Here is a 25927-nt window from a genome sequence, read left to right as displayed (position 1 = left end):
TTTGCACCTCTTGCATATATATATTGTCAAGGATATACATCCCTCCCTCCTGTAGATTTCCATGCATTATTTAATTTTGAAATAATCTGCTATTCACTTGACTGTCGGGCCGGGAAAATTGGCGGACGACAGACGAAAACAAGCATAGTTTGAACTAGATCAGGGCTGTAAGTACCAGTGTGTAGCAGTGTGGGGAACACCCCCCCATCGCCTGATCCTGAGAAACAATAGACACTCCCTTTTTCACCCCATCATGCGATGGGGAAGCATTTAGGTATGGGGAACGTCAAATAGGCCATTTAAAGCTAGGAACCAGGTAGGATTTTAATCTTAAAGCACCTAATTCTAAGTGTGCTTTTCCTCTGCCCTCTTTGCTGGTTCTCTTGACATATTTGCAGGGATGTCGGACTAACGCTGCGACCCCCACAAGATGCAGCTAGCTTTGGGAAAACAGAAGCTTTCTCATCTCCGAACCGGGCGGATCTATCGCCTCCTATTCTCCGTTCATGCTGGTTGAACTACCATCGACGGACAGCTGAGATGACTGTTGGCGCCATAATTATGAGACAAGGTTTGTCCATCGCAAATAGTCAGTAAACCAGCCCTTCCCCCTTTTACTTAAACTCCTTAAAATTCCATTTCTTTAAACTTTAACTCCTTCTTCCAGAAAGCAATCCTCCTTTGTAAGAGTCCTGCCTGCCTCCCATATTTCGCCATAAATGTAACTTGAATTTAAGTAAAGATCCCGTGATAATTATCAATTATCCCTCCCCCAGTGCAATTTAAGGGCTATTCAGGCTAAGCAATGCAAGTGTTAATTTTATCTTTGTGTGAGTGCGTGTGCTTGTGTTAAAGCCCAATCAGTTACGATTTCTATTGTGCCTACGTGATTTCATCATAATTATCTGCTGGGCTACATAGCGGTTAATATTTAATTGTGTAAAGTATCCCCATTTATAAGGGGGGATTCCATTTCCCTCTGTGTGTTTCCGTGGTTAATCTGGGACGTCTCTTTCAGGAGAGACAAGCGGCCCTATCACACTCCGTGCCCCCATTATTCAGCCTGCCACGCCACCTGAATATTCCTGGTTGCAGTCGAGATCAAGTCCGTTGTGGCCCGAAAATGTTTATGTGAATTATTTTCACATCCTGGAGTTCAATCTGTTTGCATCATCTAACTGAGACTATTTCGTGTAATCAGGGCAAAACTAACTATTATTATTAGCATTGGATTAATTGTATTGCACGTTGGCCCCCTTATTAATCAGCTGGCTTGTTGCCAATTATTGCATTATTGTTCCATGTGTTCTATTAGTGAGTCTGCCCATCAGTTATCATCTTGTTTTGTTGTCTCATTGTTTACTTGCTAAGTCTGTGTAAATAAACCCCTGTAAATTTGTAAAAGAGTTCTAATTCCCAAATGGCGACCTTCTCATTCACTTGTAATCCAGGGAAAATCTGAGGTAAGTTTTCAAATAGCTTTTCCTTTTGCTCATAAGCTGGGCTTTCTTGGTTTCGTGGCAGCATCGATATAAACCTTGTTTCAATTTCTCCCCAACCAAGACTGACCAGTCTATAACAATATACAGTATATGTAAATATATACTGTATATAAATATATTATATATATCTATATATATGTATATAAGTGTATATTAAAATTTGATATTAAAAGATATTTGTGTGTGTACATATAATATAATATATGATATATATATATATATATATATATATATATATATATATATATATATATATATATATATATATATATATATATATATATATGAGTGGCGCAGTGTAATAAGGTGCCAAGCGCCGTTTTAAAAAATGATAAAAACGCATTTAAAGTTTGCCAACTATGAAAACGCTTATAAAAGAAAAACCAGCCAAACGATTTCTATGAATCATACCTCATTTTAAAGGAAATTTATTCGCCTATTACATATGCAAAAATCATTATAGTATGTTTTGTCATTTAGCGGCCACAACCACAAAAGTGAGGTAATGTAAGATTGTAAAGTGTTAATGAACACAATGAAAATGTTTTCATACGGCAATTAAAGCATGTTTTTGTGAAAACAACCTAAAATATTTATCCTAATAATGCTCTAAAATTATTATTATAACATATCTGAGTAAAATTTCCATGAAAATATTATAAAACAAAAACATCCTCCTACATCCACCCACGCACCTCCATTGGTTGCCGCTTGCCTCCTTTTATGACGAGTCTTATGATGTAGCAGTGAGAACTCGCTAAGGGCGAAATTTTCCCTTTGTTTTGCATGGATTTTCGAACCTTTTGCCAGTAACATAAGGGGACAAAAGTGTGTGTACAGGATAGTGCTGTACTTTAGCTGCTCGCTCACAATAAAAACCAGTTCGGCCCATGGTGGCGCTTGCCACCTTGTTACGCCATGCCCCTCATATATATATATATATATATATATATATATATATATATATATGTGTGTGTGTGTGTGTGTGTGTGTGTGTGTGTGTAATATATTATTATAAGGTGTTATAATATATAAAACCATTCTACAAATATAATATGTATCTCTGTGAAAATGTTGATGTTTTGTTTGCAGATTCATCATTTGTTGTGATGATGTGATTTTAAAATGTCTTTTTCTTACAGATAAATTGTGTATCGTGTAATCTTAAAATGTTTTGATATGTTTTTCTTTCATTTGTTTAGTATATGGTGTAGTATATTAAATTGTATAATGGGAGTTATAGACTCGAATTCTTAGCCATGTAGAGAGAAAGGGTAATATTCTTATCACTTAATACATCCTGTATTGACATAAGTTTTTGGACGAAGTCGTGTTTGAAGAAAGGCGAGAGGCCCTCTTGTGTTATCTGACATGAGCTGACAGCTATCGGTGAATTGCCTGTTACACATTTGTTCTGTGTGCCTATTCTGAATTTATTATTTTTTCCTGTGCTTATTATTATATTTCCATAACCTGAGTAATGGAATGAGGAGAAGTGAGAGAGTAAAGTTGACATGCTGACAGTGAGCCAGTCTTGGTCGCAAATACTTCCTTCTATTTGTTCAGGTGTTTTGAGTGGGCGGATAATGTCAATCATTGATAAGAGCTCTGACATATTTCCTTCTGAGCCTTAGAATTCTCTGTGTGTGTTCTTTGTGTGTTCTATAGAATAAGGAATAAGGTGTTCTGTGAATTCCCTAAATGTATTCTTGAGTATTCTGGGAGGGCTTGAAGATAAAAGAGCAGTACTGAACCAGAAATAGGCAGTTAGGAACAGGGGCTGCTGGAAATAGGCTGTCTCCCTCTCTCTCTCTCTCTCTCAATCATACCATTCATATATAAGGTTGTTATACTGGTTGCTCTCATATTTGTAAAAGTTTTGTTAAATCCACCCAAGGAGTGTATACATTTTGTAAGAGTGATCGAAGGTTTTTGTATTGTGCGAGCATTGTGAAAATATATTTTACTATTTTCTGTTGAAGAAGGTAAGGTTCTTACTTGATATGTTTTGTGCTGCTATTGTGATGGAGAATGATTATTTTGATAAAAGGTGGATAATATCTCTTATAGTGAGTTCTAATGTGTCTTGCTGCTAATTACATATCATTGTGTATGTCACTGTGACTTGGCAGTGTTGTCTTAGAGAAAGTCTTAGAAAGACGTGAGTTTAACCTTTTTTTAAAAGTGAAGGTAATCTTTTGAAAGATTGATATAATCTTTAAACATATTTTTGTCTCAGTGAAATTGCTGTTGGTATATTTCCATTTTTGCATATTTCCATTTTTGCATATTTCATTCTTATATGTCTGTGTTATCATATCACTCTAATTCTATAATCAGTGTTTTACAAAGTTTTGTGCTGGTGATTATTTAGCATTTTGTTAGTGCATACGTATTATTGAGATTTCAGTGAATACTTATATAGATTCCAGTCAGTAATATTTTGGTGAACACTTGTTTTGAGTTTAGTTAATCAGGTATATGTTTAAAACTTGAGTGAAAGTTAATGGTTTGAATCTTACTTAACCAAACTGCTTTCTTAGTAAATTAAAGTTTTGTGAATTAAACTTGATTAAGAAATACTTAAATCTTACACTGTTGTCAGATAACAGTAAATCTTTTTGAGATTGTGTACTCTGCATATAGCGTTTGAACTTCGAAATAAATTTGTCTCTTTAAAGTTTTAAAAGCACAGCGTTTCATTTTGACCACTAGTAATTAGAGAAATTAATGAATGTGTACAAGGTAAGTGGTATATCTGTTTGTTCACCTGAAACATATCTAGGTGAAATAGAAACAGGGAAACAGTTATAGTGTTTGTTGACGTGATACCCATTTTCCACTAGTCTGTTTATAGCTTGTTGGTTGTTACCTCACCCATAACTTGATAAAGATACATTGATTTTCTCAAGTGATAAGTAAGTTTTATGGGATCACTGTACCTTTAGAGTATTCAGTCTTAATATTTTTGTCATGAGGTTTCAAGTATCTGATTGAAGTGAGGTAACTTTTTGGTATTATTATTTGTGTGATAACTGGGTACGTGATCACTTCGTGACAATATATATATAGATATATATATATATATATATATATATATATATATATATATATATATATATATATATATATATATATATATATATTATACACAAACCACACAAATATCTTTTAATATCGAATTCACTGTACCTTTGGGATAGCATACACCCAACGGGAATTGTAACTGACAGATAAGTGCTTCACCCCCTGCAGGATTCGAATCGTTGTGTGGTTTAGAAACAACGATAGCCAGTGACTTTTACCACTACCGGAGACGAAGCTCTTGTCAGTGATTATTCCCCTTGGTTATAAGTTATTCCCAATTCCATTTTAGTCAGTAATTGTGGTTTAATATTGAGAAAATAAAAAATTCACGCGTGTATAAGTGACATAAATTTATATATATATATATATATATATATATATATATATATATATATATATATATATATATATATAGATATATATATAATATATATATATATATATATATGTGTGTGTGTATATATATATATATGTATATATATATATATAAAGACAAATTGGTTGCTAGGCCTTTCGACACAACGGTCCTTTACTAGCATTCTGATGAAGAAATAAAAATAAGTTAACGAGAAAGCTCATGGAATTGACAGATGACATACAGATATCCCTGAGGATGGGGATTATAAGGAACAGATGCACCTGGAATCCAACACAGTTGAAGAATTAGTGGACCGACCAAAACAAAGGTAAATCTTTGCAAGGTTTTACAAATGATTTTGTCCAACTGGCTCAAAAGCAGTCTGCTAGTAAAGGACCGTTGTGTTGAAAGGCCTGGCAACCACTCCATTGTTTCATTTTTCCTTTGTGGCAATTGCCTTTATTTATACATTCATCATGTTCCATATCTTCGTGAATCAATATATACTATATATATATATATATATATATATATATATATATATATATATATATATATATATATATATATATATATATATATATATATAAAACTACTCATTGCAATTTATATCGTGTACCTCATGATCAACTGACTGGTGAAACAAATTTCAAGTCATTTCTGATCTTAATGACTTAGATTTCATTGTTCCGTTTCTTTTTTTTAATATGAGGAATATCCTGTTTTTTTATTTATTACAAAACTTCGTCAATAATTATATGTTACAACCTGAGAGAGAGAGAGAGTGAGAGGAGTTTACTTGCATGGACCACACAAAAAGTGCAACTTCTGAAAAGTGTAACACGAATAAGCATCCCTTTCTTGCGTTACTTTTTTCCCTAAGATGATTTCAGAAAAGTTACCTGAATCAGAGCAGCAATGAGTTAATACTCCGAATCACTGCTTTTCGGAGACGTGTTCTTATGGACCCCGACTGTCCGTCCATTTCGTTAGTCCCTCCTACTTCCTCAGCGGGAGTTGATAGGAACTGTAGAACATCGCCTCTCCCCGAGAGGTCGCAGCGAGAGGAGGGGCGTAGCTACGCCCGGAACCCTCCCCACACTTTAAGTCGTTCTTGCCGCTGGTATTAGTTCGCGCTCGTGAGATACTTCCGGATGGCAACGGGTGCGTGACCTGCCATTTGACGCTCCAAGCAGCTGTCCGCAGGTGAACATCGCTCGCTCACGGACACAGTAGCCTTCAGTTACCGCCCTTTAAGCGGCCAGCAACAGCCCCCGCTCCTGTTGCTACCCAGGTCATCATCGTTCAACTTCCCGCCGTCCATTCTTCTCTTTTTTTCTCTTCCTCTTCTTCTTCCCGTTGTGCCTGTTTCCTCCGGACCTTTAAACTGCCGTTTGCGAAATGGAGGGGTTCCCATAGCAACTGGTTGCAATGCAACGTCCCATTCTGCTTTTCTGTTTCATTCACCGCTCCCCAGCCCCAGACCTTAGCCTAAACTCTCTCTCTCTCTCCAAGGACCTGTTACCAAGGGCTCGTGGACAGTCTCCTGTCATCCTAGTTATGCTATTTAGAGTCTGTCACTAAGGGCACAACGATGTGCAGTCATGGAGGTTAGACAAGAGTCACGTACAGATTAAGGAGTTATCACTAGGGGCTACTGCACACGCTTGCCTGATATAATGGTACATGCTCTGGCGGGTCGTTGCCTGTATGGTTTCATACAAAAGGTTCGTCCCTTTCCTGCAATCTTTCGCTTTTAGTTTTTTGTTTCGTCACTTTGGAAAGTGATGATAATCATCTGAGTTTACAGGACTTTCTGCGTATATTATTATTATTATTATTATTATTATTATTATTATTATTATTATTATTATTATTATTATTATTATTAACAGAAGATCAAAATTCGAGCATGTGTCATTTTTTAGACCTAGGCATGAAACTTGTGACTGGTCCTTGGCATTTTCTTATTGACACTCATAAGGAAAAATAATACTGTAAGTCCAAACAACAATAAGGAATTAAGAAAACAGAATTTGAAAAGAAAAAGAGTTGGTTCTAACTCCAAGTAAAAAAAAGAGACAATTGAAAGAGGGAAGGCTATACAATTTGCGAAAACGGAAGCCCATAGCAGTTTCGATATTGCTTTTGTCCGGCAATTTTCGGTCCCCTACGATTTTTTATATAGATTTTCGAGTAAGATATATCAGTTAATCAATAAAAGATAAAACACATTTTAAAAGAAAAATATAACGGGAATAGATGCCCATTCAGAAATTTCAAGTTCATTTTTATTTCACTACCGGAAAGCGACGATAAAAGCCTTACAAAGATTCGTTTAAAAAAAAAAAAAGATCTTTGTGGCATGAAGAATTGTTGACACAAATGGATACCTTTTAATAGTTCATGAGACTACACCGATTTGTTAAGATTCGAGCTAAATGTCAGAAGTATAAGTCCCACACTGATTGCCATTTGTAACATTCACCCTCAAGTAGCTTTTACATTGCTCAGAAATATCAGTGAAAATTGGAACCCCTTACTTAGCCGAGCGACCGAAGTTATTCCATTCCTCTTAGTTTAACTGTGTAGAATTTTGTGTTAGAAAGGAATTATTATAATCTTCCCTGATGGAATTAACTAACATAAATCTTTTTCTTTATATTCTCTGCCAAGCACACCGTTCTAAAAGTGCCTTCTTGTCTGCTGAAGGAGAAAATCAATCTGCACTTAGTAGCTGAACCTGTCAGGGGAACAAACCTGTTACTGATATTCATCAAAAGGAAGATTTATTCAGAGTTCTTGCAAAGATCAAAATAAAGCCACAACAACTCTCATTCCATGGAACATTATTAGACGAGGGCCTCTTTTCCTGAAAGAATTTGGCCGTTTTTCAGAAGGAAATCAGGTCTCTCCTTGACTGTCTTTGCATTGAAGCCTCTTATTCGCCTCTCCCTTTACTTATTCTGTTAGATAAGAGCTAAATCAATGAAATAATTAGAAGTATAAAGAGCACAAGAACATAACTGGCGATAATTAAAATAAAAGAAGAATTAAGAGGTCGAGGAAAGCTGTTAAAAAATAAGCAAAGTTTAAGATGAGCCTCTGAAAGCGTTGTAAAATTATACAGAAAATTACAGTTCCCCTCAAAAGCTGGGAGACCTGAAGCAAGCAAAGGGTCTGAGCTCAGCGCTGAGCACGCTGAGAATGACAGGAATTTTTTATCGACTGGGTAGAAGCGAACGAAAATCAGTTGTTAAACACAGTACTGGTTAAACTATTTTAAACTTGCATGAAGCACTAGGAACTTGTACAATAATTTGTCGCTCACAGGGCGATATCGAGGTACATAGAGACATATTTACTCTGATATTATAATTTTTGAGAAAGAGAGAGCCAGTTTTTATCGTAGATAATGTGTATTTTAGTAGGAAAGTAAAGTATATTTCTCACTTTCACCTAAAAAGTCATACAGAAAGTTTGTGACAATTTTTCGCTCAATGCCGCTCAAATGCCGGTAAATGCAGTGAACAAAAATGTAAAAAAAAAACACTTAAAAGATTTTTTTCGAATTAATATTATTCAGGACATGTTTATTTAGATACATACCAGTCCAAAACTGTAAAAAAATCTAAAAATCGAAAATTCTGTGGGAGAGGTGCGAAATAATGAGCAGGAAGACAAGTACTGCTGGTTTATTGATATTGTTGTTGTTGTTTTAGATTTAGCTGGCCTTGTGCCAGCACGGGCTCTTGCTCCTAGAGCAGCCCGTAACTCTATGTTGATGATGAGTCTGTGAGATGGGTAGGCATGAAAGTGATTTTGGTGGGGGTAGTTTATTGACGAAGCGACCCGCTTATAAAGCGGCGTGCGGACGTCTGCGTATAACGCAGAGACCGCGGGTACAAAGATTTACAGGTGACCTGAGGTCAAACTATTTCTCTACAAAAACAGGACAGGTACATAGGCCTACAGAAAACATAATGATTAACAATGTCTGGTCTGTTACAAAAATACTCTGTTACATATACATAATGCATGGTCACTTGAACAGACAATCAAATATACAATTCACAATAATGATAATAATATGTGTTCGGCCGACCCCAGGTCGCATGTGAAGGCACTGCAGAAAATGGGATGTTCATTACAGAGAACGCGTTGAGCGGGATATACAATACTGCCCCCCCCCAACAGATGTAGGTAACGTCTGATCAAAGCAGGTATCTGCTGGGGCAACGGAGGTGGCTCCGCTTTCTCGATGTCAATTGGAGGGGGTGGTCGCCTTCCCTGGCGTCCTCTGGAGCGGTGTGTTGGGGTGCCTCCCTGTCTGGTTTCTGGGTTTTCCAGGGACGCCCACGACGTTTTCCTGCGCATGGGGCTGGCCGGGGGGTTGCTATATCCTGCGGGAAGCTTTGGGAACAGCCCCCCGACGTCTTCCTCCAGGAATGCAGGCTTGAGACAGTCTACCAATATCCAGTCTTCCCGTCCATGGACGGCTACCCGGAATGCCTTTTTGTCCCTTTTGAGCACAAGGAAAGGTCCTCTGTAGGGCCTGGTTAAGGGTGGCCTCACGGCGTCGTCCCTGACGAAGACGTGGGTGGTGGAGGATAGTCCGGGGGGCATGAAGGGGGACGTCCTATTGGTGAATGTCCTTTGGCAGGGGGCAAACTTCCCAATCATGTCACTTTTTCTGCTGAGGAGGGGTCGCCGTTGGCTCTGGGGGCGGTTCTCAATCCGAGGAGGACCCAGGCCAGCTGGTACTTCCAATTCTTGGAGGTGCAACGAGCCATGAGGGATGCCTTTAGGGACATGTGGAACCTTTCCACCATTCCGTTGGCTGCGGGGTTGTAGGCGGTGGTGCTGTGATGAGTGGTCCCCAGCAGGCGTGCCAGGGCAGTCCACAGCTCGGACAGGAAAGCGGGACCTCTGTCTGTCATTATGTGGTCCAGTTCACCAAACCGGCTGATCCAACTGGAGAGGAGGGCTTCTGCGCACGCACTGGAGGTGGCTTACTCCATGGGCGTAGCTTCGGGCCACCTGGTGGAGCAGTCGACGACTGTTAGAAGGTATCTGGCTCCTCCTGATGGAGGAAGAGGACCCACTACAGCGACATTGATGTACCTGAAGCGTCTCTTTGGCTAGGGAAACTTGCCCACGCCGGATTCGGTATGCTGTCCTACTTTGCTGGCCTGACACTGCATGCATAGCCTCGCCCAGGCCGTCGCGTCCTTCCGTATGCCGTGCCAGACAAACTTCTGCATCAGCGGTCTGGCTGTTGTCCTTCCAGAGGAGTGGGATAGGCCGTGGATGACGTCGAAGACCAGCCAACGTCTGGAGGTGGGCACCAGGGGGCAGGGGCGTCCGGTGCTCACATTGCTCAGTAATGTCCACCCTCCTGAGCCGAAGGGGATCTCAGGGTCAGCAGCCTGCTAGTGGGTGAGGTCCTCGTAGTCGACCCTGAGTTGTACTGAGCCGATCTTGATCCTCAAGAGGGCGTCAGCTACTGGGTTCTTCCTGCCGGGAAGGTATTTGATGGTGCAGGTGATCTCAGTGATGGCTGCATGGTGCCGCTGCTGTCTAGAGGACCATGCGTCCCCCAGCTTCGTGAAGGCGTAGACCAGCGGCTGGTGGTCAGTCCAAATCATGAAGGGCGTTCCCTCCAGGAGGAACTTGAAGTGACATACCGCCTGGTATACTGTGAAGATTTCCTGGTCGAAGGTGCTGTAGCGGGACTCGGTGGGACTGAGCCTCCTGCTGAAGAAGGCAATGGGCTGAGTGGTCCCCCTGATGACTTGTTCCAGGACGGCTCCACAGACGACGTCGCTGGCATCCGTCGTCAGCTGGAGGGGGGCGTTGGGGTTCTGGTGGGCCAGAAATGTTGCTTTGGCAAGGGCGGCCTTCGTCAGAAGGCCTTCTGCTGGTCGGGGCCCCACACTGAGGACTTTGGACGTCCCTTGAGGACCTCCGTCAGGGGGCCATGGTGTGAGCAATCCCCGGGATGAACCTTCTGTAGTAGTTGACCATCCCAAGGAATTCTTGCACGGCTCTGATGGAGGTAGGGGTGGGGAACTTCTCGACGGCTTTGACCTTCGATGACATTGGGTGGACACCTCCAGGGGATATCTCGTGGCCCAGGAATTCCACCTTTTCGACGCCGAAGGTACACTTGTCGAACCTGACAACAAGGCCATTTTCCCGCAGGCGCTGCAGGACCTTCTGGATGTGTCTCAGGTGTTCCTCCCGGGATCTGGAAATGATTAGGATATCGTCGATGTAGCAGACGCAGAAGTCCAGGTCCCCCAGGATGCTGTCCATCAACCTCTGGAAGGTCGCGCCTGCGTTCCTCAGGCCAAAGGTGGAGAAGGCAAAGACGTAGGACCCGAAGGGCGTGACGATGGCGGTTTTGGGGATGTCTTCTGGCGCTACTGGTACCTGAAAATATGATTTTAAGAGATCCATTTTTTTAATATTTTGGCCCCGTGGAAAGAGGCCATCAGGTCCTGCATGTTGGGCAGGGGGTAGTGGTTGTTCTGTTACAAGGCCTCCAGGGGCTGTCCGCTTTCTGCACCATGTGAAGGGGGGATGCCCACGGGCTGGGAGCCTTCCTGCATATGCCCATCCTCTCCATCTCAGCGAAGGCCTTTTTGGCCTCCTGTAGGCGTTGCGGGGGAAGCCGTCGGAACTTTGCATGCATTGAGGGGCCTTTCGTTTTGATGTAGTGGTATATCCTGTGTTTTGCAGGAGCCCCGGGCATCTGGCGGAGCTCAGGTTTGAAGACCTCCTGGAACTCCTTCAGGAGGGAACCGTATTGGTGGGGCACAACGGAACAGATGCCGGGCTCCTTGGGGCCCGGCAATAAAGGTAGGGACTGGTAGGAGTCGGTGTCCAGCAGGCGTTTGTGGCCGACATCGACTGCCAGTCCAAAGTGGGCAAGGAAGTCCACCCCTAGGAGTGGTGTCCTGATGTCGGTGATGATGAATTCCCAGCTGTACCTCCGGCCAAGGATGGAGATCGACAGGAGCTGGAGAGGATGGGGTCCCGTTCGCGGCTGTCAGGTAGGCAGTCTGGTCCAGCGGGCGTCTGCGGTCCTCTCCTGAAGGCGGGAACACTGAGCACACAGCTCCAGTGTCGACCAACATCATCCTGCCGGAGATGGTGTCACAGACGTAGAACCCTACTGGTAAGGGGCCCTTGGGTTTTTCTGCTGCTGCTGCCATGGCGGCCTGTGCGGTTGGCTGCCGCCTCCTCTGTTTTTTGAAGGGAAGAAAAGGCAGGGGGCTTTGCATCTCCGGGCAGCTCTGCCGAGCCTCTGGTGGTAATAGCAAAGCCCGGCCCCTCCCTCTTCTGCTGGTGGGATGGCCTTTTTTGTTCGACGACGTTGATGGGCTCCATGTGGGGTCCTCCAGTAGAAGTCAGTTGGCTGAGTGTGAGGGCGTGGTTGCCCGCTTGGCTGCCTTTGTGGAATCCATCGGCTGCTGCGCTACCCTGATCAGGTCCTCGACCAGCAGGGTATATGCGTCCATGATCTGTCCATGGACCTCCGGCAGGAGCTGCTGCAGGAAGATCTCTCTCGACAGGCTGATTTCTTTGTACCTGCTATTGCTGTCAGTCTCGGGAAAGAGGAGGAGGCCCTGGAGGGCATGCCACGTTTCCAAGAGGTTTCCCTCCTGCCGGGGGTTGAGTGTGAGGTCGAGGGCATGGGCAGCTCTCTCGGAGACTGGCAGGGAGCAGGTCTCGACGAGAGTGGATTTTAGTTCTTGAAAGGTGGTGGGGACCGACGTCGTCAATAACCATGGGGAGACCTTCCTGTATATCTCCTCTAGGAGGGCGTTGATGGCGATGTCGGCCTTCAACACCTCGTCCGTTAGGCCTGCTACCCTGAACTGCCCCTCGACCCTGTAGAACCACGATGCTGCGTTTTCCCTGGTAAATGTAGGCAGCCTTATGTTAAGGGCCGTCTTTGGTTGGTCCGTCAGGGGGGATCATTGTGTTGGGTGCATGTACTGGCATGCAGGTGTGCGCGGGAGGGGGTTGTGAAAGGGAGGTATCTGCCTCCGAGAGGTTCGCGGTAATCTGTATGTGGTTAGGAATGTCCTCGCCCATGCTTGTTTTGCACTCTCAATAGGAGTGTGAGGGAGTACTTGCATCACAACACGCTGGGGGAGCGTGCCGTGTGGGTCCACTAATGACGCTGGCGACCTGGTGACGAGGGTCGGTAAATGCCCAAACACTTTGTTAGAGTGCCATAGTTAGTCCGTAAGGGGCATAGGTGAGGTTCATTGAGCTGAGACTTAGTCGCCTTTTGGGTCCGTTAATGGCCTCCGGGAACCACTCCGGTGGTCACCACTGTGAGAGAGGTGCGAAATAATGAGCTGGAAGACAAGTACTGCTAATTTATTGATGAAGCGAGCCGCTTATAAAGCAGCGTGTGGACGTCTGCATAGTGCGCAGAGACCACGGCTACAAAGATTTACAGGTGACCTGAGGTCAAAGTATTTCTATACAAAAACTGGACAAGTTCATACAGAAAACACAGTGATTAATAATGCCTGACGTATTACAAAATTACTTCGTTACATGTACATAAGCATGATAATTCGGAAAGACAATAAAATATATAATTTACAAATATGCTGGTCAACGCGTGATTTTGCTGACCCCAGGTCGATGTGAAGGCACTGCAGAAAACAGGATGTTCATTATAGAGAACGTGTTGAGCAGGGACTTTACAGACTCTCCTACTCTCCAGGAGCTACGATACTGACGAGAAAACACTAACAGAGAATTATGAAATATAAGAAGCACCTTATTTTGATAACGCACAAGGGGCCGCCAGAGAGGGAATCATCCCTGTGGAGGGCTGTACATAAAACCAAACAAAGTGGAACAAAGTGAAAATAAGGATTATTATACGTTCTCAGTGGGCTTGGTTTTTCTCACCTTCAAAAGTGACATGTGGTATGCTATGCCCTCTCTCTCTCTCTCTCTCTCTCTCTCTCTCTCTCTCTCTCTCTCTCTCTCTCTCTCTCTCTCTCTCTCTCTCTCTCTCTCTCTCTATTCATTTTACTTTTTCAGTTATACATAGTCAGTCGTTTTGTATCCAAAAGGACATCCACTGAATTTAGGGCAGATTTCATCCCTTGCCTTTTTGTCCTGTCTTTCAAGTTCAACGGTTTTATATAACTTCTATATCCAATCATCCTTCATTTCTATTTAAAGCTCATATTCATAGAGTTATACATAAATGCTAGCCTCATTTTGAATTCTCTCTCTCTCTCTCTCTCTCTCTCTCTCTCTCTCTCTCTCTCTCTCTCTCTCTCTCTCTCTCTCTCTCTCTGTTATCAATATTTTATGAATGGTGAGTTCAGGTTGAATATTTTCCCATTTTCATACCAGTAGATCTGAATTTTTTTTGCGCGCCCCATTATTAAACAGTTGTAGGCCAAATTTCCTTTCTTCACTTCTGTCCTGCTAATAGACCACCAACACTAACATCGCTGTTTAAGAAAAATGAAAAAAAAAAGTTTGTCTCCTTAGAGTCCTCATTTGCATGTTCATCTATGTGACTGATCTCACAAAAAAATCCTTAGTTTAACTAAGTTTTAACACCCCACCGCATGCTGTGGTATAGTACTAAAGTTTTTTTTATATTGATTCCATACATTTTTCCCTCGTCAAATCTGACGTAATGAAACTTATTCCCTGAGCACTTTTAATCTGAAAATTTATTATACCGTAGGAAATACAGTCTTGGATACGTTTCAACCCTCAATTTTTTCGTTCGTTTGATATTTTTCTTTATTTCGTCACATGTCGCACCTCTAGATAAACCCACCTTAAATTATCATTTTGTATACTTCGCTTTCCTCATCCAGTGCAATCCGACTCATGTTTCTACCTTATTTCACTGAAGGCTGTCGCTTCAAAATAAAATTCCTTGTCTGTATCTTTCCTGTCATTCTTATTTTCATTCTATATCTTTTTCTCGCAATTTTTGCTTCTCTAAATGGAAAAAGCATAAAAACATCATCACACAAACAGACTTCGACTGTGGTATGTTCGATACTGTCCACTGATTTTAGACGTCTAATATAAAAACACCATACTTCTATTTGACTGCTTATATAAATAAAAAAGTAAATAAAACAGATTTAAAAATATGATATATATGTAAAATACAAGATTATTCGTCTATATTACGAATTTTATTCATTAAATTGTAAGCGGAGGAAACCGAACGATACCAGCGGCTTCCACTCAACGGACAAACACCGCTCCCTCACCACTTTCTCCGACTCCTCTTACAGACAAAACAGAGTTTCAACAGACAGTCTCCGCAACAGAAGGCGACCACGAAGTACCCCTTGCTGACGGTCTGATCTGACAGCCGCGTTCCCCGACGAAGGATCAAATTAGCCGAAACACAAGCTCCAAACCATGGCAGCCTTCGAAGGTGAGTGCGACGAGTTTTTTGGAACGTTGTTGTTGTATATCCCCACGGAATGCATTTGTTCCTTCCTTACAGACATGGAGCGCGAGCTCTCCTCCCGAGTGCTTCCGCAGGCAACTGGCATTGCCAGGCAGGACAGGCTAGTCTGGGCGTCTTGGGTACAGTTGGCTGTTCTTTAGCTTAGCCATTTCAGGGTCAGTCAGGTCGAAATTTCTTTTCGGTAGGCCAGCCTGGGCCCGGCCTAGTGCAGTTTCGGGAACCGGTCTGGGCTGGTAAGGCACAAATTCGTGGGCCAACCGATAGGGGCCCGAAGTGCTGATGACCCCAGTAAATAGGCTAGTGGTCTTAGTAAATCTTCACTTTAGTGGCGAGGCCTGATTCGCACCAGTCACTGACTGCGGCAGGTTACCCTCTTTTTGGGGGTGTCCAGGGTGGGGGGCAAACCCCCCGGCCAGTTCAGGGCATGTTGCCCTAAGTTAGGTTAGATAGGTAAGATCTGGTTAGGTTAGGACCGGGCATTATAGGGAAGGTTATGTATGAGGAACCTGTCCTGGTCGACGTCTGACGGGAATCAGGCTGCGCAACTAAAGTGAAGTTTTATCTTGCTAATGACCTTAGTGAATGGTGGGCATTACCCATGGAGGCCAAAAATGTTGTTTTGGGACCATCAGAAACTGCGATCCGAATAGTAGCCTAGGCCAAGTTATTACAGTTTAATTTGGCATCGACAGGCTCGGCATTTTTAAGCAAGAGCTCCGCACAGACTCTTACCTTGGAAATTGTTTTTACCTGTTCTCTGAGTCTAATCATGAAGGAGATGGCGTTCCTTTCTGTCAGCCAGAATTATTAACCTCTCAGCTTTGTCGAACGAGGTTGGGGGACCTTTGAGAGTTGGGGGTTTTGGGTGGGGGACAACACTCGCAAACAAACCAGACATGTTTTTTTGTTATGGTGGGTTCCACGCATGCGCAAACCGTAAGGGAGCCATACATCCCAGGAGGGATCGGCTCTGGGAGAGGAAGGAAACAGAGGGGGCCCAGGTAGGAAACCACCAGGATAGTGAGGAAAGTTCAGCTCTGTTCTAAAAATTGAATAAAGGGTCGTGGGAGGGATACCTATGAGTAGTGTTGGTAGGAAACCAAAACTGGTAGAGGGAGGGGGAGGAGGAACTGAGAATAACAAGCCGTCAGTAAACAAATCTCCACCTCTTTCACCAACTACACCAAAACTATAGCAAAAATCAATTTCCAAGTTATCATACAGTACGAAGTTATAATTGTTCCGACACAATATACAAACCTGAGGTCCTTTACACTAAGAATTATTAATGGCAAAGCTGGACACGCCGTTAAACTCTTGAACAAGGTGGTTAGGCAGCAGCTGTCGTCAGGTAGGCGGGAATACCTGCCCGTCCGAATGTAAACATTCCAGTTTGCTTTCGGCCGTCTGCGTTGCAGATGTGTTTTCAGATCTCTTTGCCTGACGGTCGCTAAGCTCCTTACTTATCCTGGTGGGATCTTTCTGTACAGGCAGTCCCCGGTTAACAGTAGGATCGGTTAACAGCGATCCGGTTTTATGGGGCTTGTCTAGCGACAAAAATCAGCAATTTTCCGTGCCGAAAATCGCCGATTTCTGCTTATCGGCGCTGATAATTGGGTATTGGCGCCTATGCATACCTAACAGAGGCGCCGATAACCCCCGAAAATCACTGAAAAAGCACTGAAAATTGCCAATTTTCAGTTAGCAGTGATTTTCGGTTATCATCACACCCTCAGAAACGGAACACCGCCGATAACCGGGGACTGCCTGTATTTTTTGTATATATTATGTGTTTGATATTTATTAAAGGCAGTACCTGGTTTACGCCAAGGGTTTCGTTTTTACGCTGTGTTGTAAGCCGAAAATCGTAAAAAATCCAAAGAAAACCTTTCTTTTAATGCTTTGGGTGTATTGAAGATGATGTAAACTGCATTTTTATTGAGTTTTTCATAAAAAAAAACTGCAAATTTTGATTGTTCTGCGATTTTGGAGCCATATTTCTTCCGTCAGAATCTGAAGCTTAGAAAATGACCACGAATCTAGCAATCTCTTTCTTCAGATCATTATTTGAGAAAGGACTGGCCACTAGTACTATTACTACAACAAAATCTGCTTTAAGAAAAATATTTTTACATGGCTTTAATATTAACCTTACAGACTCATATTTTTCGTCAATTCCTAAAGCATGTGCTCGTCTTAGACCAGCAATCCATCCACACACGGTTTCCTGGTTCTTAAATGACGTACTTAAATTGGCATCAGACACTGATAACAAATTATGTACATACCCGAGTCTGTTAAGGAAGACGCTATTTTTAGTAAGTCTAGCCTCAGGGGCTAGAATTTCTGAACTGTCTGCTCTTTCTAGAGAACCGAATCATGTTGATTTCCTCCCGTCAGGAGAAGTTCTGTTGTCTCCGGATCTCAGATTTCTAGCAAAGAATGAGGATCCACAAAATAGATGGTCTCCTTGGAAGATTATTCCCCTTCCACAGGATCTAGCTTTATCTCCAGTTAGCACTTTAAAAGCTTATTTAAATAGACTTCTAAAAGAACTTCAGGCCCTCTTTTTGTTAGGGAAAGTGGAGGTACCATTTCCTTAAAGGCCATCAGGCAACAAATTCTTTATTTCATTAAACAGGCTAACCCGGATTCAGTACCTCGAGTACATGATTTTCGGGCGGTAGCCACCTCAGCTAATTATTTTCACAATATGAATTTTGATGACCTTAAAAAGTATACGGGCTGGAAATCACCAACAGTATTTAAACACCACTATCTTAAGTCCCTAGAGGCTCTTAAATACTCCACCGTAGCTGCAGGAAGTATTGTTCCTCCTGGTCCAGCTCAAGACTAGTATATATAACTCTTGTTTATCCTTATTGTAATGTAATTCTTAATTAAATTACCTATTGGTATATTCTCTCGCCTACCTGCCTTGCTTGCTTGCCCTGCTTTCTAGCTTTTTAGGTCAGGTCTGCTTCTCAGCCTGACTCCTGCCTGTAACATTGATATCCTATGTGCCTTATAGTTTTTTTTCAATTATATTTTGAACTCTATAATTTGGGGTTATTAAAACTCAGTATTGTTCTCGTAGTTTTATTTAGCTCCATTAAGGTAATCTAATTTAGATGGTACCACCAAGCTATTGTATGGCTGATTCTCTGTTACTATTTCACTGGGTGACACAGGTCGAGCCCAGAAAAGGGATTTTGACAACGGAAAAATCTATTTTTGGGGGAAGACCTGTGTCACCCAGTGACCCATCCCCATACTTCCTTTCCCACCCGGATAGCATACCAAGCTTGGAGGGTGCTAATTTTGGGATATCTTTTGCATGTATACTTGCGAAGTGAAAACTTACATAGGAAAATTTATAACTTGTCAGTTTGAGTCATTCACCATAATCTTACTTGTGATTCAGTTTGAGTCATTCTCCATTATCTTACTTGTGATTCAGTTTGAGTCATTCTCCATTATCTTGCTTTTCATTCATACTGGGTGCTTGGTATAATAGCATTTTTTGTTGATGTTGAGATACAGTTTTTAGGAGAATATTGTGGATTTGGAAATATTTTAATAGGTATCGTTTATTAATTTCTGATACTTTCTTCCCTAAACACTAGCATTCCACATTGTTGGCAACATTATTATTTTATGGTGGAAAGTTATTTATTTGAAAATTAGTATACAGTAGAGGCTCTTGAAATTTCATGTAAAAAAGTACATTTATGCTGATGCTTACCTCTCTTTATGATATTACTGTGTACCAAGAAATGTTTATAACACTAAGCCTATCAACCTAAGAAGGAAAAACTGTACATAGACTGCAGAGCAGTAAATGTTAATGCATCAACCTATTGCTGTGATGTAACTCGGTATTTTATTATCACCCGAAGTAATGCTATAATTTTCTTTTTCCAGAAATGGGCGTTTTGCCAGAGATTGCCAAGGCTGTGGAGGAAATGGATTGGAGGTATGTATGATAAATTCAGACTTTGTGACCTTTTATGTATACAATACTATGATCTGTATTTCTTTGTATGTAATTTAAAATTTCAGTTGTCGCTTTTACTTTGAAATCTGAGACTTTAAGTAGTCAGATACCATTGTCTGATACGAGCCATTGGAAGCTGGAATACCTATTCTTAGCAGATGACACTACAGCAAAGTACAGTAGGTCTCTCACATAGATATTGGGGCAGCATTAAGTTACGCTGACTGTTATTACAGTATGAAGGTATATGTTGTATTTTCTGTACAACACTACTTTTTGAATCCTCGTCAGTACATTCCAGGTAAAAAGGCAGAAATTTTTTTTTAAGAGTATGTTGTGAAATATAATGTACAGTATTTTTTTTTTCCCGAGAGTCACAATATACCAATATTTAGAAGCAGTTTGTAAGGATCTGGAGCTTGTTGCCAAGGAATGCTTGGGTAGCGATTAACTTCATCTGCCCTTTGCTTACGTAGTGTTTTCTCATTCAAGTCCTTGTAATTTCAGAAGTCTAGTTTCATATAAGTAACTTACCAAGTAATTACGTAGCTATGGTTTCAACTAATGCAGTAGCCTTTATTTTAAAAAATCACGGTACCACTTTGATAGTCTAGTGTAGATAACAAGCCCCCCTACTAATGGGAGTACTGGAGAGACTTAGCACAAAACCTCATTCTGTTTCTGCGGCTCTCAAGTGACATCGGGGGTTTACTGTAGCATTTGTTTACTGATTTTTGGTTGTATGGCTGGATTTTGCCGAAGTATTATCGCTTATTTTGAGTAGCTTTCAAGCTTTGATAGCTTTCAGGATCATTTTTCAAGTTTTTGTTGTTATTCTGTCTGATTCAAGTTCATCTAGTTTTCATTGCTGTAGCAAAGGTTGCAATGATAAATCTTCATATGACCCTTGTAGTAAGGAGACTTATTTTGCAGTAAGTATAGGGTGCAATAATGCATTACAGAGGAACAGTTACTGAATGTTATGATTGCCCGAGCGCCCAGCGCCTGTTCTCAGGCGCTCAGCGCCAAGTGAGCTTAAGTGGAAGGTACTTAAATCTCACCTAGAGAATTTAGTGATAGGAAGAAGAATGTGGCCTCTAGCGCCGAGAAACATACTTCTCTTAGCTAAGCCTAGGTCAGAAGATAACCCTATTGTTCCTTCTTCCCCTCTTTCTGCTTATTCTCCTGCTACTAGCCCTCCTACTTTTAATCCACCTACTCCTGCACCTGGCTCCCTTGCTTCCAACCCTTGCCATTGCCAATCTTGAGTGTAGACTTAACAAGATTTTAACTTAATAGTGAATACAGTGAAATGGAGGAGGTGGCTACTCGTCCCTTCGTTTCTTCTAGTCCAAGGTCATTGTTGTGCTCCCCTAAACCTGGAAGAAGACATACCGAAAGTCCAATGGAGGCTGATGGGGTTGGCCCACGGGTAGCTGCCCCTCAGTCGAACTTTGCGTGTTCCCAGGTATTAGCAGACAGCCACTGTAAAGGCATCTTGACAGGAGACAGTGTTATGCAAGTGGAGGAGGTGGATTCTCGTCTCGCCGTTTCTCCTAGACGAAGGTCTCTGTCCTGCTCTCCTAAACCTGGGAGAAGACTTGCTGGAACTCCAAGGAAGGCTAGTGGGGTTTTCCCACGGGTTCCTGCCCCCCCAGTCGAACCTGTTGCAATTATACCCCAGGTTTCGACAGACAGCCGCTGGAAAGGCGTCTTGGGTGTGCACCAGTTGTCATCTGACTCTAGACTCCAGCTGGGACTTGGAAGCGCCCCAAGCACTCTCTAGATTCATCTCGTTCATTGAAGAGGCTGGCAGGCAATGCTGACAGCTCTTCTTCGCTGCCCAACCTTCCTGCGATGCATGGGACAGGCTGAGTATTTCTCTCCTGAGCGTACTTCTGTTGGGCACCAGTATTTGGCTCCCAAGCGCCCCATGATCCCTCTCAGGCTCCTGTTGCCTTTGTTCAAGCGCCCAACTCACGAGCGCCCGACACCAGCTCTTGAGCGCTTTGATGGTAGCGACTCGGCACAGTTGACATCTGCTGGAACCTCCTCTGACAACTTTTCTTTAGAAAAATAAAAAAAGAACCCTAATGTAATCACACTGGAACTTTATGCTCCAGTACAAAACAAATCCAAAAGAAGTAAATATCGTGTTGACCCAACCTTGACTCATTTTGACTCCCTCTTTGGAAGTGGAAGTTGGTCAAGGTTTTTAACCATGGAAACAGAACAAGATATTTCAGCCCTGAAGTTGGAAAACTTCTTATTAAAAAGACACTCAACAACAGAAATGTCGTTCAGACAAATAAAAATAAAGATGTGGCTCATAGAAACCACAATGAAAATCCAGTCTGAAGACTATTTGTCCGTAGAAAGTATCAACAGTGTGAATTTAAAAGTAAAGAATCATGACACTGTGAACAGCATTCAGGGTGCTACTGTACTTCCTGAATATAATGACGAACCGGTTGATAAGAATATGCTTTTGGACTCTCTTAAAATGAGATGTACCGAAGTCCAAGATTGTGAGGTATATATAATACCAAGTGAACAGAATAATAAAGTACAGTATTAAGAATTGCAAAAAGAAAATTTTGATTGTCAAGATCTGCCTCAAAAAAATGAAAATTTTGGGCTAAAATAGAGAACCGAAACCTTATGTTCCAGAGCCACTACCATGTCAAAATTGTAGTGAGTATGGACAAACGAAGGAAAACTGTTGAAACGAACCTATATGTGCTTATTGTGGACCTGACGAGCATGCCACACAACGGAAATGTAGTGAGCCAAAATGTGTAAACTGTGGACAAGATCGTCATGCAAGGTCCTAAGAATGTATGTACTATATATATAATACTGAATTGAAAATGTTACAAGAAAGAACAGGGATGTCTATAAAAGAGGCTAAGTTGGAATTAAAAGTAAGAGGAATTCAAGATCCATCTAAGAAACATACACATTCTTCAATAACAGGAACCAATAATGAAACAAAAATGCTTAGAAATAGAAGTAACAGAGCACAGAAAAGTATATCGCAAGAAGAAATGATTGATCAAGGAAAAATCTAAAATTGTAAGAGTAAAGAAACAATTACAAATGATATGGTTGATCAGATTCATTTCAAATTTTAATGCAAATAGGAACATAGGAGGATGATACTACGGAAGTAACAGAGGAGGGTCGTGATAGACTGGAAATTAAAGATAAAAGAAGGCCTTTGGAAAGAACAACCCCCAAAGCAAAGAAACCAACAGTTATTAGAGAAACATTTGTCACACCAAAGACCAAAGATATGAAGACAGAACAAAAACAAAAACAAGTTAAGAATATACCATTGTCTCCTAAAATAATAGTAAAACCTTTGGACACAGATATCCAGAACACCAAAGTGGAAGAGAACCGTACCATAAATAGCAATGACTGTGTCAAGGGAGAGGAGATTACTCCATCACCAATAATTGCTTCAACAAGAACAAATAAGGAAAGAAATATACATGATAACACATGTGGATGTAATGATTGTTTCATTGCATTGTGCGATAATAACAAAAACATAACAAAAGATAGTTTGACAAACATTATATTTTATGAAATATAGATAAAAAGAAACCACTGATTTAAGCTCCCATGAAAAAGGTTAAAAGATAAACAAATGAATGTCGTGATTAAATTATTAGAAAAAATCCAAGTTGATAATACAAAAAAAAAGAGAGTAAAACTCAACCGCTATAACAAAATATTTTCAATACCTATGTCACACAGTGGAACGCAAATGATCTACAGACCAGATTGGAACACAAATGATCTCCAGACCAGATTAAACCTAGGAGAAGTACAACGGTTATTAATAGAATATGAACCTCTGATATTATGTTTACAACATGTCAACAAAACTGTGTCAGCAATAGGTAAATATACCTTAGCATCAACACCACGAGAGGAAGTAGGAAATTTAGGTACAGTCATATATGTACATAACAAAGTAGTATATGATAATATACCTGTAAACATCGCTGACTTGCAAATATCAGGTATTAAAATTTGAATAAAAAACGATAATTATGTAATTTATAATTTATATACAACCAACTTAATAAAAACTACGACATTGACAAACTTAAAGAATTACCTAATAATACCAAGGAACCTACATTAATAGTAGGTGATTTTAATGCTCACAACCCAATGTGGAACTGTAATTGTACTGACTCAAATAGAGCAGGAAGTAAAATAGAAGAATTCATAGATTCATGTGACATATGATGTATAAATGATAATGAAATCAGCATATATTTTTCTAAAACACGCAGAACATTTTCCTCAGTCGACTTAACCCTATGTACAACAAACATAGTAGACATTGGGTTGGAATGCAGTTGATGACTTGCATACAAGTGATCATTTCCCAATATTAATTTCATTATTACAAAATAATCCTGCCAAGCATGTCCCGCAATATAGCATTTATAAAGCAGATTGGGAAAAATATGAATTCCACACTAGAAATATTCCACCATTTGAATATTTAAAAGGCCATAATGAAACTAATAAATTTCTTGTTGATTTCGTTAAAAATGCTGCTGATAAAGCAACACCAAAATCAAAATCTCTTTCAAACGGAACAGTTTGGGATTCTCAGTGTGCTTCAACTCCCGATCATCAAACAACTTAACCAACGGACGATGGTCTGTTACTAGAAGTTGGTTAGGGCAGCCCAGCAAAAAGATACGAGCTTTTTTTCAGGCACCAGACCACAGCCGCCGCCTCCCCCTCGATAGGGGCGTAATTCAGTTCCTCTTTTGAAAGGTGCCTGCTGTCACACAGGGCTAGCTTCCAACCCCCCTGACAACAGGAAGGTACATCATGACATATGCAAGAACAATATTGCTGTAATAAAACAAAGCCCATCCCTTCTTTACTCCAGTCAGTCTTAACAATTGTTGGTCTTGTCTTATCATAATAATGCAGACCCTCAGATATTAATCTACACAACTCATTTTTAGCATATTCAAATTTAGACATCAAAATTTCACTTTTTTACTGGCTCCCTTTTTCAATAATTCCCGAAATGGTGCTGTAACAGGTGCCGTTGCAACAAAGGGAGCCAATCGCAACGAAGGGAGCCAACTGATTGACCCGTCCAAACCACGACCGAATATCGGATATGGTGGGCTGGTCAGGCATTGGGAACTTCTTTATAGCAGCCAGTTTATCCTCCGAAGGCAGATATTTATCCCACCCAACATTATAGCCGACAAAATTCACGGCCCTCTGACAAAACTGGAATTTATGTGGGTTAAGAGTTACACCGTTCCTCTCACATGCTATCAATAAATCAGAAGTATGCCAGAAAGCTGCTTCTATGCTAGAATCATGCAACAATATATCATCAATACATTTAAACTACCTCGGAATATCCACAATTACATCATGCGTCCGGGGCAGTGCAGTGCCCCATGGGTTTGCGATAATACTGATACCTCCCCCAAGGGGTTATGATGGTTGTTAGCTTTCGACTTTCTTCATCCAAGACTGCCTAATGGAATCCCCATGTGCATCAGCCGTAGTCTTAAAAGTATGGACCGGGACACTTGACACCATGTCAAACGGTGCAAACGTGTGATGCGTTTCCCTTTTACAGAATGCATTGAGTTTTTGAAAATTTACAGTTCTCCTCAGAGTGCCGTTGCAAGATACCCGCTAGAACGTTCTTGTCTATCTGCTTTTTGACCTCTTTCTCCCAATGCTTAGGGATAGTAATTGATGTATGGTAAGCGTGTGGCACCGCACCTGGCAGCAGGTGAATGTGGTGCGGTTTGCCGCTCATTATGGGAAAGGGCCTTCTGTTTACATTGAATGTTGTACCTGAGAAACGTTCCAACTGCCACTGCTTGAGTAGGGGAACGTTATCCTCTGTGGGAGAGTGTGGCAGCTCATTAGGTCTCTCATTAACTCCCCCTATGCCCAAAACTTCATTCCCATGAATATTAAAAACTGTGTGATTCAGGAAATTAGGATCCACCAACCCAAATGATTTGCATGCCCGTAATGACAGAAATAGTTTACGTGTCCCATTGACAAAATACATACACTCACTTGTTGACATGCTGCCACACTTAATGTTAACCTGACAATAGCCCATTACACTCATTAGACCTCCTGCTGCATGTTGTAGCTTTACTTCCGCTTTACAAGTTCTTCTTTGGAGGGGTGGCTAGAGCTTTCGGTTAGCACACTGTTGGCCCAGCGTTCGAGTCTCCGTCCGGCCAGTGAAGAATTAGAGGAATTTATTTCTGGTGATAGAAATTCATTTCTCGTCATAATGTGGTTCGGATTCCACAATAAGCTGTAGGTCCCGTTGCTAGGTAACCAATTGGTTCTTAGCCACGTAAAATAAGTCTAATCCTTCGGGCCAGCCCTAGGAGAGCTGTTAATCGGCTCAGTGGTCTGGTTAAACTAAGGTATACTTAACTTTTTAACTTCCGCTT

At 41.5% G+C, this 25927-nt stretch overlaps 1 protein-coding gene across 1 annotated transcript in view; it reads left to right on the top strand.

The window, feature by feature from the left end:
* The first annotated feature begins 15183 nt into the window (after positions 1-15183).
* The window catches only part of Ddx1 (ATP-dependent RNA helicase Ddx1), a 113358-nt gene continuing 102614 nt past the window's right edge, over positions 15184-25927 (top strand). Inside the window, exons 1-2 of the mRNA XM_067082957.1 lie at positions 15184-15403; positions 19364-19415. Of these exons, the coding sequence (XP_066939058.1) occupies positions 15388-15403; positions 19364-19415 (68 nt within the window). The 5' untranslated portion in view covers positions 15184-15387. The remainder of the gene's footprint in view (positions 15404-19363; positions 19416-25927) is intronic.

The sequence above is a fragment of the Macrobrachium rosenbergii genome, chromosome 40, assembly GCF_040412425.1.
Source record: "Macrobrachium rosenbergii isolate ZJJX-2024 chromosome 40, ASM4041242v1, whole genome shotgun sequence".
In the NCBI taxonomy this organism is placed as follows: domain Eukaryota; kingdom Metazoa; phylum Arthropoda; class Malacostraca; order Decapoda; family Palaemonidae; genus Macrobrachium; species Macrobrachium rosenbergii.
Note: the sequence above shows the minus strand (reverse complement) of the source record. Positions and strands in the feature narration are given on the sequence as shown.